General features: G+C 34.2%; 3 protein-coding genes across 5 annotated transcripts; 2 read left to right on the forward strand and 1 right to left on the reverse strand.

Annotated features, from left to right (window-relative positions):
• Positions 1 to 5115: 5115 nt before the first annotated feature.
• On the forward strand, positions 5116 to 6382 carry LOC110659755 (protein SRC2). The gene has a single exon (XM_021817793.2). It carries the CDS (start codon positions 5330 to 5332, stop codon positions 6251 to 6253), a length of 924 nt encoding a protein of 307 aa, XP_021673485.2. The 5' UTR covers positions 5116 to 5329; the 3' UTR covers positions 6254 to 6382.
• A 469-nt stretch (positions 6383 to 6851) lies between these two features.
• On the forward strand, positions 6852 to 9968 carry LOC110659757 (autophagy-related protein 18a). Its single transcript, XM_021817796.2, has 4 exons — positions 6852 to 7829; positions 8780 to 8993; positions 9285 to 9411; positions 9649 to 9968. Exons 1-4 carry the CDS (start codon positions 7050 to 7052, stop codon positions 9743 to 9745), a joined length of 1218 nt encoding a protein of 405 aa, XP_021673488.2. The 5' UTR covers positions 6852 to 7049; the 3' UTR covers positions 9746 to 9968.
• Positions 9969 to 10047: 79 nt separating this feature from the next.
• Positions 10048 to 14127, reverse strand: LOC110659756 (putative protease Do-like 14). Of its 3 annotated transcripts, none has more exons than XM_021817795.2 (12): positions 13900 to 14127; positions 13528 to 13751; positions 13299 to 13401; positions 13043 to 13159; positions 12766 to 12942; positions 12542 to 12669; positions 11990 to 12201; positions 11818 to 11899; positions 11513 to 11655; positions 11226 to 11346; positions 10930 to 11022; positions 10048 to 10217 (listed from the first exon to the last, which is right to left on the reverse strand). In XM_021817795.2, exons 2-12 carry the CDS (start codon positions 13540 to 13542, stop codon positions 10197 to 10199), a joined length of 1212 nt encoding a protein of 403 aa, XP_021673487.2. In that variant the 5' UTR covers positions 13543 to 13751; positions 13900 to 14127; the 3' UTR covers positions 10048 to 10196. The 3 variants fall into 3 exon arrangements, with proteins under 3 accessions (XP_021673487.2, XP_021673486.2, XP_058002816.1); XM_021817794.2 differs by lacking the exon at positions 10048 to 10217 and adding an exon at positions 10254 to 10641 and having other exon boundaries at positions 13900 to 14125; XM_058146833.1 differs by lacking the exon at positions 10048 to 10217 and adding an exon at positions 10254 to 10641 and having other exon boundaries at positions 13528 to 14125.
• Positions 14128 to 14176: the final 49 nt, after the last annotated feature.

The raw sequence follows: 14176 nt of genomic DNA on the forward strand, positions 1-14176 counted from the left end.
GTGTCATATTCTAAACTGTGTGTTCTTGGCAATACTTTTACTTTGTGATTTGTGAAATGTGGTTTGAAATAAATGATTCATGTTAACTTGAGATTTTGGAAAATACTTCTTTGGATATGAAAATTTTGATTTGTTATGTTTTGATTTATTATGCTTTATAATGAGATAAAATTTTCCTAGTTGTGTATCATTGAGTATAATTACTCAGCGATAGCTTTTATTTGCTGTTACAGATAAAGGAAATGACAAAGCAACAGAGTGAGCTACTACAATGACAGAGAAGTACAGTTTGAGGGTCTTTTTGTACGAGTATATTATTTATACCTTTATCAATTAGTTGATGTAAATACTTTTGTTCATGTATATTTTTTGTACTAATTGAGTAGTTGTACTGTAAAATTTATAATGATATTACTTTTGTTTTCCTTCTTGAAAAATTTAGACTTTTGTATTTATATCGAATATATTAAATGAAATTGATGGATATGGAAAATGTATTGAAATTGTGTTGAATTGAGGCCTATTGATGTTGAGATTAAGAATTTTGTATTGGAAATGTTTTCTTTTCAGGTATTGGAAAAATTGTTTTCTTAAATTACAGCCGGCACTCCACCAAAATTTCTATAAAAATTATGAAAAATAAAATTGACTAAAATTTTAACTCATAATTTAAACTTCAATTAAAGGTTTTTAAATAGTGCTTTAACATTACTTTACAATTTTAAAATAAATTGAATTTGCTTAAAATTTCTTGTAGTATATTTAATGGGTTATCGATAGGCGAAGTTCGGTAATTCATTATATATACTACGGGATCATATTATGCTTTAAAGAAGAGTAAGGTGTGACAATATTTTTAAATTTTATAAAAAGAATTAAGTAATATAACATATAAAAAAATTATAAATATGCAAATTAAAAAAATAAATAAACATATATATATATATATAATTGGTTGACTTTAAAATCCTATTTATAAGTTTTTAAATTCAATTTTCCTTGCCAACTATATAATTCTGAATTTAAATGTAGATAAGCTACTCATGGTATGAGAGGATTTTTTCATTATGATATTAGATTTAAAAGATAAATTTGTTTATAGATACCATAAAACTATATATGAATGACTAGCTTTAAAGCACACGCATGGTCGTAATTTTTTTTTTACTCCTTTTGATTTTATTTATAATTATATATAACTGGTAAATAATCATTTATAAGATATATTCTTACTTGTCTAGATTTTGGATGTTTATTTTAATTTTTATTTTTATATAATAACAACAACAATAATACTAATTTTAAATTAATTTTCAAGTTATCACCCTTTCCTTATTAAATATTATTAAGTCTTTGATTTTAATTGTTTAAAAAATTATTTTCTTTGTAATATTATTTTTTATTTACAATTAGGAGTATAATAACATTAATTAATATTAACATTAGTGAATTCTATTATTATTTGATTTAAAATAAAGTAAATATTTTTTTTATTACGAAAAATAACTTGATTTAATAAAGTTTGACAATTCATCTTATTAATTTTTCATCAAATGATATTTTTTTATAAAATAATTAATTATAAAAAATTTGTTAAATTAACAAAAAAATAAAAACTTTTTTCACATAAAAGAATATATATATATAATATTTTTAATAATATTAAAAAATATTATAAATAAAATTAAATAAAATATACTTATGTAGCATTTACATTTAGAATCTATTATTTTAATTAAAATTTAAGACGATGTAAAAAATATAATAATTTATAATATTCAAGAAATTTTGTTCGTTAAGTGAATAAAATTTTTCGTAATTGATAAGTTTAAAAAAATATTATTTTATAAAATTTTAATGAGATAAATTATAAAATTTTATTAAATTACCTTATTTTTTTAACAAAATAATTTTATTTTATTTTAAATCAAATAAACATAGAATACATTATTAAATATATTTGGTTCATATATAATAATTTTTTTAAAATTATATTTATTTTATTTAGATTAAATTTAGTTTGATTCTATTAATTTTTTTAAATGGAATCAAATTGATTAAATTAAATTTTTTAAAAAATAAAACTAAATTAAAAATTAGTTGGTTTAATTTAATTTTTTTTCTATTTAAACCGAATTATACTATTTTTAATTTTTCTCTAAATTTTATTTTGTAAATTATAAATTTTTATGTAGTAATATATATATATATATTGATTATAATATATATATATATATATATTGATTATAATAAAACCTATCACTATCACTGTAAGTATATTGAATTCATCGTATAATTTTTTTTGCTTATTAGAGGTTTTAATTTGGCATCAAAAGGAAAAAGAAAAACAGAGGCTCATAACGTGGCAGCGTATGAATGTGTTTTCATTCCCTTATTTTACACCTTACTCTATTGAATAAAATCTTTCTAGGAGAATATATGTTTCTAGACAGAAAATTTGCAGTCCCCTGGCATCAAACATTTCTTCTCTCTCTCTCTCTCTCTCTCATTCATCTACATCTCTTTAAAATCCCTTCTTTTTTTTTTCTCACTTTCGTAGGAAGCAAACAAACCAAAGCACTCTCACGGTACTTGAAAAGAAGGTATGCTTTATCTGTTTTCAAGCCTTTAAAATAATAGATTTCTAAGGTTTTGAATTGGTTCTAGCTCTTGCAATGGTATCTTTTGTAAAAAGCAAAAACGAATTAGGTACAAATTCAAATAAAATCGAAGATAAGCGAGCAGCCAGGGCTTCTGGTGATGCTGCAGATAGCCCCAGTGAAGAGAAAGCCAGGGTTTCTGGCGTAGAGCGTGATTCCAAATCTACGGAGAGTGAACCAATTGCTAGGGTTTTAGAGAATGATGGATTTGCAGAAGAGCTTAAAGCAATGGCCAGAGTTTGTGGGGAGAGTGGTTTAGATAAGGAAATGGTGTAGGAATCTAGCGTTTTTGAAGTGAAAAATGAGAAAAACCCAAGTTTTTGGGAAAACCCAAGTGAAATGGCAAAGTTTGCTCGACTTGGCTCGATAGATCGGTCAGTCATCCGTGTCTTTTGGCGGTCCTCAACATGCTGTGTTGTGTTCCGGCACAAGTTTCATGCGCAGGCAGCATACAGATATGCTGTTGGGAACAATTCCTTATTTGATAATGTGAATGTGAGGTGTTCGGGAAGTAGGAACGCCTGCACCTGAAGCACCTGAATCTGACCAGGGCCTAGGAGATGACACTTACATTGAGGCCCCACGTGTAAAGGATTCAGCAAATGAAAGACTATTCATGCACCAGCCTCTTGCTCAGTCAACCATCCAGCTCAAGTCCATTCTGAAGAAACCAACGGGTGATGAAGCGGGGCAAGCAGCTGGTGATAATGGGCCTAATGGTGGTAGAGGGACAGCACGTGTAAAATTCATGTTGGGTGCGGAAGAAACTAGTAGGGGAGAGCAATTGATGGTTGGTAATAGAAACTTCAACAACAATGCTAGGTTAGCTGATGTTGCACCTACTTCTATTGCTATGGATTTCAATAGTAAGAACTATAAAAGGGTTATGCCTCCATCTCCATCACCTATACTCCCACTTCCCAGTCAATTTACAAAAGTCTCACTTAATAACTCACATCATACTGTTGTAGCACCCAGAAATTTGCGCAATCTGAATATTTCAATTGCTTCACCAAGCACACTGAGTATACATATTTCACAGCAGATGCTAAGCCTTTTGACAAGGTGCAACAATGTTGTAACCACTGTGACGGACTTGTTAGGCTATGTGACTTATCATCCTTTCTGATGACTATTGTTACGGGACTATCACTGAATTATTACAATAAAAAGGCAGCGAATTCATTTCCAAACCTCTTCGTGCATTGCTTGAGGGTATGGTATACAGTGATTTGGAACATTATAGGACAAGCTGTATAAATTTTTCCCTTGGGATGGTTTCTCAGAGCAATTGCAACACTAGAACGAGAGGTGTTTTTGTGGGCATCATGAGCTGTTAAATGAGATGCCAATTAAGGAAATCCATAACGAATTGAGTTTGGCTTTTAGTTGTGTAGCCTGAATTGATCATCCGAAATGTACCCGTGCCGATACTGCCATCTTTATTTGTATTTCCTTCTCTTACATATATATTTTTTCGTTCTTATTTACTTTTATAGACTTAGCAAACGGTACACTTGCTTTTTGTGTTGAAAATTTTACTCATGAATTGTTACTTGTTTGATTCACAGCTTATTCCTCCTAAGAATTAATCGCCCCTCCATAATCCATTGGAGGAGTTCCCGAAGACAAATTGGTTCACTTGCGTTGTATAGAGTTAGTGTTGCATAATTTCCATGAAAAACGTTTAACATTATTGCAAGTATATAAAGTCTTAATTTTAAATATCAGTTACTGAATTTTGAATTTCAATCACAATTAAATAAAAAAATAATAAATTGATACATTTTCAAAATTCAAAATTCCCAAGAATATTGAAAGTGGGAATTATGAAGTGGGGTTTAGGTCCACCCCACCAAGAACTGGCCAGCAATGTAATGACTTTTCTGGGTCAACTAGGCTTCGATCGACATCAACAAAAAGGAATCCGGTTTAGAAGGCCTAGCCCGGTCTTTATAGTTGGCATCGAATTGATCGACGAGTTCATTCGTCCATCGCTTTCCTTCCTTCAATAGGAAGGAATATAGAGAGGAAGGGAAGTGTTCTAGACATGCGTCAACAGGAAGAATATTAGATGTTTTCTTCTCAAGTATATGCACGTACAAATTAATGAAGGGGTAAATTATTATTAAAATTATGATAATTTTAATAAAATTATTATTTTTATATAATTTATATTTATATACACTCTTACAACTTATATTTTTTATATAAATATTATTTTTAACTCTCATGCGTCAACTAATTGTCAACCCAATGGAGAATTTAAAAGATTTTTTTTTTTACCCAAAATTATACACACACAAATTTAAAAGATTAAATGAGCATATACTTGATATTATCTTTTACTTTTTTGGGTTAAGATTTCTCTATCAGACTACGCGTTTGCAACGCGTAAGCATCATTATAGCAGAAGAATCCATTTTAAAGTGAACCTATCCTAACCTTCCATTATATTCTCCTCTCATCTATTTGCGGTTCATAGCCAACGAATCTTCCTTCCACTTTCCTCCTCCTCTCCAACCTCCTCCTCTATATAGCCCTTTTTCTCTCCCTCTCCCCCAGATTTCCCAATACAAGAGTCTCTCTTATCTGTTCAATAACTCAGTTTTTCCTCTTTTCTTTTCTGCCCAATTCTTTGATCTTCTTGGTTGAATTTCCGATCTATCATGGAGTGCAGACCATTAGAGATCACTCTGATCTCAGCCAAGGACATTAAAGATGTTAATATGTTCTCCAAGATGGATGTTTACGCCGAGGTTTCCATCAAGGGCGATCCTTATAATTCCAAGCAGAAACAGAAAACTCCTGTCGATAAAGATTGTGGAACCAATCCCAAATGGAATTTTCCTATGAAATTCACCATCCATGAAGTTTCTGCCCAGGACAACAGCCTTATTCTCGAAATCAAGCTCAAGTCCGATCGCAGCTTCGGAGATAAAGACATCGGTGAAATACATGTGCCCATCAAGGAGCTGCTGTCTCATAAATCCGGAGATGAGAAAACAGAGCATGAAAGTAACGTCAGCTATGGTGTCAGGACATCTAGTGGCAAAACCAAAGGGACTTTGAATTTTTCCTTCAAATTCGGGGAAAAATTCGAGGCTCCATTGCACACACAGGAGAAAGCGAAAAAGGTCGACGAACCCGTAATGGCATATCCAGCGGCGGGGTATCCAGGCGCAGGGGCTAGTGCAAGTTCTGCCTATCCACCTCCAGGTGGATATCCTCCACCACCACCCTATCATACGGAAGTGGGCAAGGGACAGGTTCCGTATCCTTATCCGCCACCAGGGGGTTATCCGCCGCCAGGCGGATATCCACCACCTCCACAACATGCATATGGAGGGTACCCTAATGCTCCCGGGTACGGGTACGGTTACCCCCCAGCACATGGGTACGGTGGGTATCCAGCGGTGATGCAGCAGCCGCAGAAGCCGAAGAAGAGCGGTGCAGGGAAGATGGCATTGGGATTGGGAGCTGGGTTGCTGGGTGGGTTGCTTGTCGGAGACATGATTTCTGATGTTGGGGATATGGCTGCCTATGACGCCGGATATGATGCTGGCTTCGACGATGGTGGCTTTGATTTCTAAGCTTTCCTTTTATTTATTTATTTATTTATTGTTTTTTTTTTTTTTTCCTTTTAATGGGAGAGATGTTGTCGTGTATGTGGATACCCTTCGTCTTTTTATTCATAAATAAAGAGCTGACTTTTTATCTCATTGTTATCCTTTTGTGCATAAATATATGTATTAAAAGTTAATTTAATATAATTAAATAACTTTTTAAAATATATTTTTAAAGTTATTTTTTTATTTTATTGTATTAAAAATTTTATAGTTAAATATATTAAATTTTATTAAAATAATATTTTTTAAAAAACTATTATTTAAATAATATTAAATTTTTAATATTCTTATTTTTTTAATTTTATAATTAAAATATATTAAATTTAATTTTTTATACTATTTTTAATATTTTGTTTAAAATATTTTTAACAATAATAATGTTAATAATAATTTTAATAATAATATCAAGTATATTATTAATTTAGATGATAAAAATTATTTGTTTATTTTTAAAATCTAAAAAGTTTTGTTGTTAAATATGAGGCAGAGCATTGAATTTAAATATATAAAATTAGAAGGATAAAAACATTATAATGATGAATTTTGTGATTTTAATAGATGCTTTATAAAAATTGGAAGAATATCTACAAATTTATTCCTATTTTTAGGAAAAAGAAATCCTAAAAATCCAACCAATTGACAAGTGTCTTTCCACTTATAGTAACTTATCCCTTAAATTTGCCTCCCTATCGTCGTCTCGTCTACCTAATGACCACCGTATCCTCTAAACCCTAATAATCCTAGTTTCTTCTTCCCCTTCATGGCTCAGTCCCACCACATCTCGCCGGATTCCGACTCTGAACCCGGCGAATCTATGTCCTCCTCCTCCTCCTCCTCCTCCTCCTCCTCCTCATCTATCCCCCCTCAATTTCTCCCTCATAATCCCACCCAAGAACCCAAACAATCACCAGCCATCTACCATCTCTCCTTCAACCAAGATTATGGTTGCTTCGCTGCTGGCCTTGATAATGGTTTCCGTATATACAATACCGATCCCTTCAAGCCCCTCTTCCGCCGTGACCTTGACTCGCAGGACGGAATCTTCCTTGTGGCCATGCTATTCCGCTGCAATATCCTATGCTTGGTCGGTGGTGGTACTGGTCCCATCTATGCAATGACCAAGGTAATCATTTGGGACGACTTTCAGTCGCGATGCATCGGCGAGCTGTCGTTCCGATCGGAGGTAAAAAACGTGAAACTGAGGCGGGACAGGATAATTGTTGTATTGCTTCAGAAAATTTTTGTGTACAATTTTGCGGACTTGGAGCTGCTGCACCAAATGGAGACGGTTTTGAATCCAAAAGGGTTGTGTGAAATATCCCATACTTCATCGCCAATGGTGCTGGTTTGCCCTGGCCTCCAAAAGGGGCAAATTAGAGTGGAGAATTGTGGGTCGAAGAGAACCAAGTTCGTTATGGCACATGATTCGAGGATCGCGGGTATGACTATGACTCAAGATGGCAGATTATTGGCTACTGCGAGTAGTAAGGGCACTTTGATTAGGGTCTTTAATACTTTGGATGGCTCGTTACTGCAGGAGGTATGCTTCTTTTCAATTTTTGTATGAATACTTGATGTAGAAAGGGAAAGAACCAAGAAGAATTATTGAAAGAATTAATTCTCAAGATATTATTGATTTCATAAAGATTGTCATAACAAAGATTGTCTAATGACAACAATAGGATTTTAGAATCTAATTCAAGAATACTAAATTAAACATAATAAAATTCCTAAATAGTAGACATAATAAGAATAAAATTCTTCAATAATAAAACTCTTAAATTTCCTAATTTTGCAATGAGAATAATTCCTAAATTCTATTTTCTCATTCCTAAATCTATCTTCCCATACTGCATTAATACTGTTACCCATATATGTGTGCTGTTAAGTGCAGACTCTATGTTTATTCATGGGTTTCATGGGCTTATAGTTGCAAGTGTACGGATACCTCTGTGAGTTTGGAGAATTTTGTGTTATCAAGTATTAAGCTTTGGAACTTGTTTTTCACCTATGTTTAATTCTTTTACTGTTTAATGTGTATTTTGCATAAAAAAAAAGTATCCTAGCTTTTGATATTGAGACAAACTTATGTCCAACAGAGCTGATTGGCCAAAAAATCCATAGAACTTGACCCTAATTAGTTTTAGATTAAGGCTTAATTGTTGATGTTGAATTTCATTCATAGTTGAAATAAAATAGTGACGTGAGAAACGATTGAGCTCAATTTTTTTGAAGGTATTAAGAGCTTAAAAGTTCAACTTTTTCTGGGGTGTGAGATTATCTCCCATTGATTTTTAGTCGCATGCATTGTCCATGTTAATATCTGTATTTATTTATTTTTTTTCCATTTTTTGGTTATTTAGGTGAGCCATCATTTAATTTGTTAGTTTATGTCATGGAGAAAAGAAAAAAAAAATTCAATTTCCTGTCTATTTGAACTTCTAATGCTATTTGCTAACTGTTGACCACTTTTTGAGCCTCTAATATCAGGTTAGGAGAGGTGTAGATAGAGCTGAAATATATAGTCTTGCATTCTCTTCTAATGCTCAGTGGTTAGCTGTCTCAAGTGAGAAGGGAACTGTCCATGTATTCAGCCTCAAGGTTGATTCAGGTTTGATGATATTGGCGAATGATAGATCACGTGTTGCATCTGAACCAAACCATTCTAATGGTTTAGGCATTTCATCTCTTTCCATTTTGAAAGGTAATATATTGATCAGTTGTCATTTGTCATTGAACTATTATGCTGAACCAGCTATTAGCTGAGAGAAATATTGAGTTAAGGTTTAGAATAGTTGCTGATTCAGCAAATCTTAGTTGAGAACTTTATGTTGTTGCATAGGTTATGGCACTACCAATTCTAGTGCATCAATTTCTTTAATTCAATTAAATGTTATGCAAATCCCAACTCGGTGATCATTGACATGACAACTTTGATTGCATATCAATGTTTTGGAAGTCGAGTAGGCTTATCCAACATTCTTGCTTTTTGCAGGTGTATTGCCAAAGTATTTCAGCTCAGAGTGGTCAGTGGCTCAGTTTCGATTACCTGAAGGATTGCAGTATTTTGTTGCATTTGGCCATCAGAAGAACACAGTTGTAATCATTGGCATGGACGGAAGGTAAATGAAATATCATATTATTCTCGTTTTGCTTTTGGTTTTTCTCTGTTCACCTGAACCATTATATAGCTTAATTGATTACCATTCATAATTTCCCAAGGCAATCGCCAAGTCTAAAAATCTGGTACTTACATTTGGCTAAAATGTTTCAGTGGATCATATTTTGAAAATCATGAACATTTAATTCATTTTCCTGTAACTTGGAACTTTAATTGAATGTCTTATTGCATTGCGCAGCTTCTATCGATGTGAGTTTGACCCAGAAAGTGGTGGGGAGATGACTCAGCTTGAATATCACAATTTCCTGAATGTAGACAATTTCATAAAAGCCTAGAGAAACTTTTCCAAGTTTGATGTAAAGATTGTTTCCAATTTTTTACTGGCAATTATTGTTAATACTGCATGTTGTACAACTTGAAGGTACAAGAAATTACCGAGTCGAGAAGAGCTTCCAGGCTGCGAACAGTTTGTAAATGTCTGTAAATAATAGTCATAACTCGTAATATGAATCTGACTGGCAACTTAATATAAAAGCCTTCATCTCCAATTTCTTGGAATCCCTCATCTAGCTGTCAAGTTTCAAGCCAAGTATTTTATCTATATTGATGGTTTTGTCTTGTTCAGCACTAGATTTTGGAATAAGTCGTAACGTGCCACAGGCTTGGAACAGCAGACCGTATCCTACTGAAGATATAATAGGCGTTCTGGTACTGATATTATTCCGAGACTGGCTTTCGTGAAAATCTCAAGATCAAATTTATCTACCATTGTTATTTAATTACTCTTTACCGTTTGAAGGATAGTACCTGTATCAGAAGCAAGACACGGAAACTAACGACCAGTTCAGAAAATTTCTTTGACATTAAAAAATAATTTATACTGTTTATCATTCCAAAAAATAATAATAATAGAGGCAAGTTCTTCTGTTCAGAGGGCTAAATATCATCATCATGAAAAGCCCTTCTCATAAATTCAAAACTTGACCTATGATATGGAATCTCAATTCGATTCAACTCAGCCTCAATCTGCTCAATTATGTTCGGCTTAGGGTTATAACTCTAAACTCTTTCAGCATGACATCACATGTACGGTGAAAAAGGAAATGCTAGAGTTTCACATATCAGGATTTGCCTCCTCTGGAATAACAGTCAGAGACGCCAAAATATCATTTGGTCTTTTCACAACTACCTTCATGGGAATGCCGACCCTGTCCCCCATTATTTCAATTATCTGCGACGAATTAATTCAAGCCAAACATCAGCATGCAAATGGATTTAGGATTACTATGTTTCTAGATCCAAACCTCCATGAAACGGTAACAACAACAAAATTAAGCACTACTTCCTAACGTCTTCTTATTTTAATGATTAAACCAATTGCCAAATGACCAGTATCGTTTTCCAAAATCTGTGTTTAAAGCAATTCAGTGGTTCTGTAAAGATACACAACTCCAAATGTGCACCCACCTAACTTCAGTAACTCTCCTTTACTCAAAAAGAATAAGAAAATGTTAAATACCTCCTTGATGCTTTCGACAGGCTTCCCATCAAATTCAATCACAACATCACCAGGATGGAATCCAGCACGATCTGCAGGAGACCCTGGAGTTACCTGGAATAAATAACAAATTTGTAAAACATGGAAAGGGTAAAATGCCACTTTTGAGACTCACACCTGATTTAATGGAAATTAACATGCATGCAACACCAAACCAACCAAAAGAAATATGTCAACAGTGGGACATTAATACTCTGCCAAACAACATTAGGTTATATGCAAAGGAGGAGGAGGAACAAGAATTTAGATAAGCACACCATTGGTACAAGAACGCCTCTGTCTACATTAGGGAATCTAGGATCTCTCTCCTTAAGTTGAGCAGTGATCATTTCATTGAGATCAATCATCTTCAAGCCAAGCCAAGGCCTGACAACTCTCCTGCAACATATTACTATCAATTTACACAATGTCTCAAAATAATGTTGCCTATCAATACTATTTAATTATATACTATTGGTTCTTAGATGAAAGTGAGAGGGAAAAAAAACCATGTAGGCTGCAAATACTTGTAATACTTCACTGCAAACAAAACCTAATCGCATACCCACTCTTCTTGAAATGCTCTATGATTTTGATCACTGAATCGATTGGTACAGCAAAACTCAACCCATCTGCAGCCAATACTTTCATGATATTAACACCAACAACTTGTCCATCAACATTAACAAGCGGCCCACCAGAATTTCCCTATGACAGAAAAGTAGACAGAACAAAACCTTAGTAATTAGTATATGGATGAACTGAACTTCTTGCACTGGCATGAATGAATGCACATTCTCCTGCGCATTACTGCCAGCAAGTAATCCTTGAAAGAATGTGTTTCCAAGCAAGAGAGAGAGAAAGCGCTACCGCATTGATTGCACAATCTGTCTGTAAATACTCTCTTCGCATGCCTCCAAGACCCAAGTCACTGCTTTTACGGTCAACACAACTATGTCCAAAATACATAAAGCTAAATTACAACAACAAATGATGGGAAGAGGCAAATCCCCGATACTTTAATTTTAAATATTCTAAGTACCTTACAATACCAGCTGTCACAGTATTTTGAAGGGAAAGTGGGCAGCCCATAGCTATCACCCAATCACCTGGGCGAAGCTTACTTGAGGACCCAAGCTTTGCCGTAGGCAATGGAGTTTTAGACTTTATCTTGACGATAGCAATATCAGAATGTAAATCAGCATTGACCACTGTACCCTCAAACGTACGACCATCTTGCAAAGTCACATCTACCTGCAAATGTTCATAATGCATCTAATTCTACAGCTGAGACTTCATAAGCAAATCTGAAACAACTTTATTGTAGCAATTGCAATCCAGAATTGCTACCATGCACTAGGAAACCAGTTCTCTACATTGTTCAGAACTTGAGATATTGCAACTACATGCTAATAAACTACAGCGAGTTAATTTTCTGTAAAATCATAGCGACAAAGGATTGTCAACTAATACTGCACAGCATTGCTAAAATCTTTAAATAAAAGGATTGTCAACTACTACTGCACAGCATTGCTAAAATCTTTAAATATCTTTACGCATTGACTACTAAATCTATTTCTATGTGATAGCTAACCTTCCCTTTGGATGAACCTCTCATGCCTTGAAAATCCACCACAACATGAGCACAAGTTAAAATAGTGCCGTCTGAATCAATAATAGTTCCAGAGCCTATGCTCTTTCCAGTAGTAATCCCATAGAATCCTACAAAAAAGGCCAAATGTATACAAAACCCTTGTGTTCAATAATAATCCAAGAAAAAACCAAAACATATAATTTGAAAGAATCCCCAAACCAGACCCTGTGGAACAGATAGATTGACAACAGCAGGACCAACCCTGGCAGCGGCATTGGCTATAGTGTCCCTGCCTAAGCATCCACAACTTGGTTTTGGACCATCAACAACACCGGGACTCTCTTTCTGTATGTCAGCGGATGGAGCAGGACTAACTCTAGAATAAAACAATGGAAGAATTCCTACGAATTTAAAAACAAATTGATAACCAAAAATACCAATAAAAGAATCGCGCCGCCAAGTTATTTGATTAGTTTAAAAATATAATAAAGTAGTACAAACCAAAGTGCCAGTGATCTGCAGAAATAAATGAAGGACGCAAAGGGATCAAGTGCTGTGACCATGGCAATGATACAGATTCACGCAATGGTAGAGGAACTGCTAGAGACACCGTTGCATCTATAACATTCAATCAATCAATCAATCCATAATAGTTAATTTTTCTACAGAAATTGAAGGAAATAGGCAAGAAATTTTCAGTTAGGGAGAAAAACAAAATGGAAGGAGAAGGTAATTGCGGAGAGGATGGAAAGCTCACCGGAATAAGAGTTGCCCTTAGCATAGAGAAGGCCCGACCCGGCAGCAGCAATGGATAGTGCTCGAAAGAGGGAGTGTCTGCTGCAAGAGGTTGAAGCCTTTTTCTGCAAACCATCAAAAAAAGGATCTCAGGCAAATGATATTGATTTCAACGTTGGACATGAAATCCAACGTTGAAATCAAAATTATACGTTTGAATATTTTTTGCGATGAATAAAACAGATTATTACCAGAAACGGGTTCATGTCCCTCACTTCCGGTACGTATCGATTCAAAAACCTAGTAAAACCCCTTGCTCTGGGTTTTAGAACGATCGAAGTATACCCGGAGCCCCAACGCCATTTTTAATGGAAGTTTCGAAGTACCTGGGCCAAGTTCACAGCCAACAGCCCAAACCCATTTCCCCTTTTATATGCCAGATCCCATGAGGGCTTCAAAAGCCTCATAGGTTATCCTGTTCCGATCATCAAGATGCAAAGAGTGAGAATCTCTGATGTTAGTATCTATTCTTTCCATTAGAGAAGTATTCACTTTAGAATATATTTTCTTGAGGTAATGCGATGTTTGTTCCAATAAAATTCAAGTGAAATAGTGTTCTTAACTGGTGAAACGACAGAGCCAACTTCCATCTGGCCTGCTTTCAAGTTACTTTTTATGGCATATGATTCCAGATCTCAATAACAATCTTCAGGCCTGCTTGTTCACATCTCAGGCCAAGTCCTTTCCTTTGAAGGAGCTCAATCTCAGCTCATATTTAATACACTATCCCTTATTATGGTTTGGAAGTCCAGAAGGACTATTTACAATCAACTAAACAAGCAAACACTGGTATGCGCCAAGAACCCTACACTAATCATGAAAAAAACAAAGCAGAGCAAA

Source organism: Hevea brasiliensis, chromosome 5 (assembly GCF_030052815.1).
Source record: "Hevea brasiliensis isolate MT/VB/25A 57/8 chromosome 5, ASM3005281v1, whole genome shotgun sequence".
Classification (NCBI taxonomy): domain Eukaryota; kingdom Viridiplantae; phylum Streptophyta; class Magnoliopsida; order Malpighiales; family Euphorbiaceae; genus Hevea; species Hevea brasiliensis.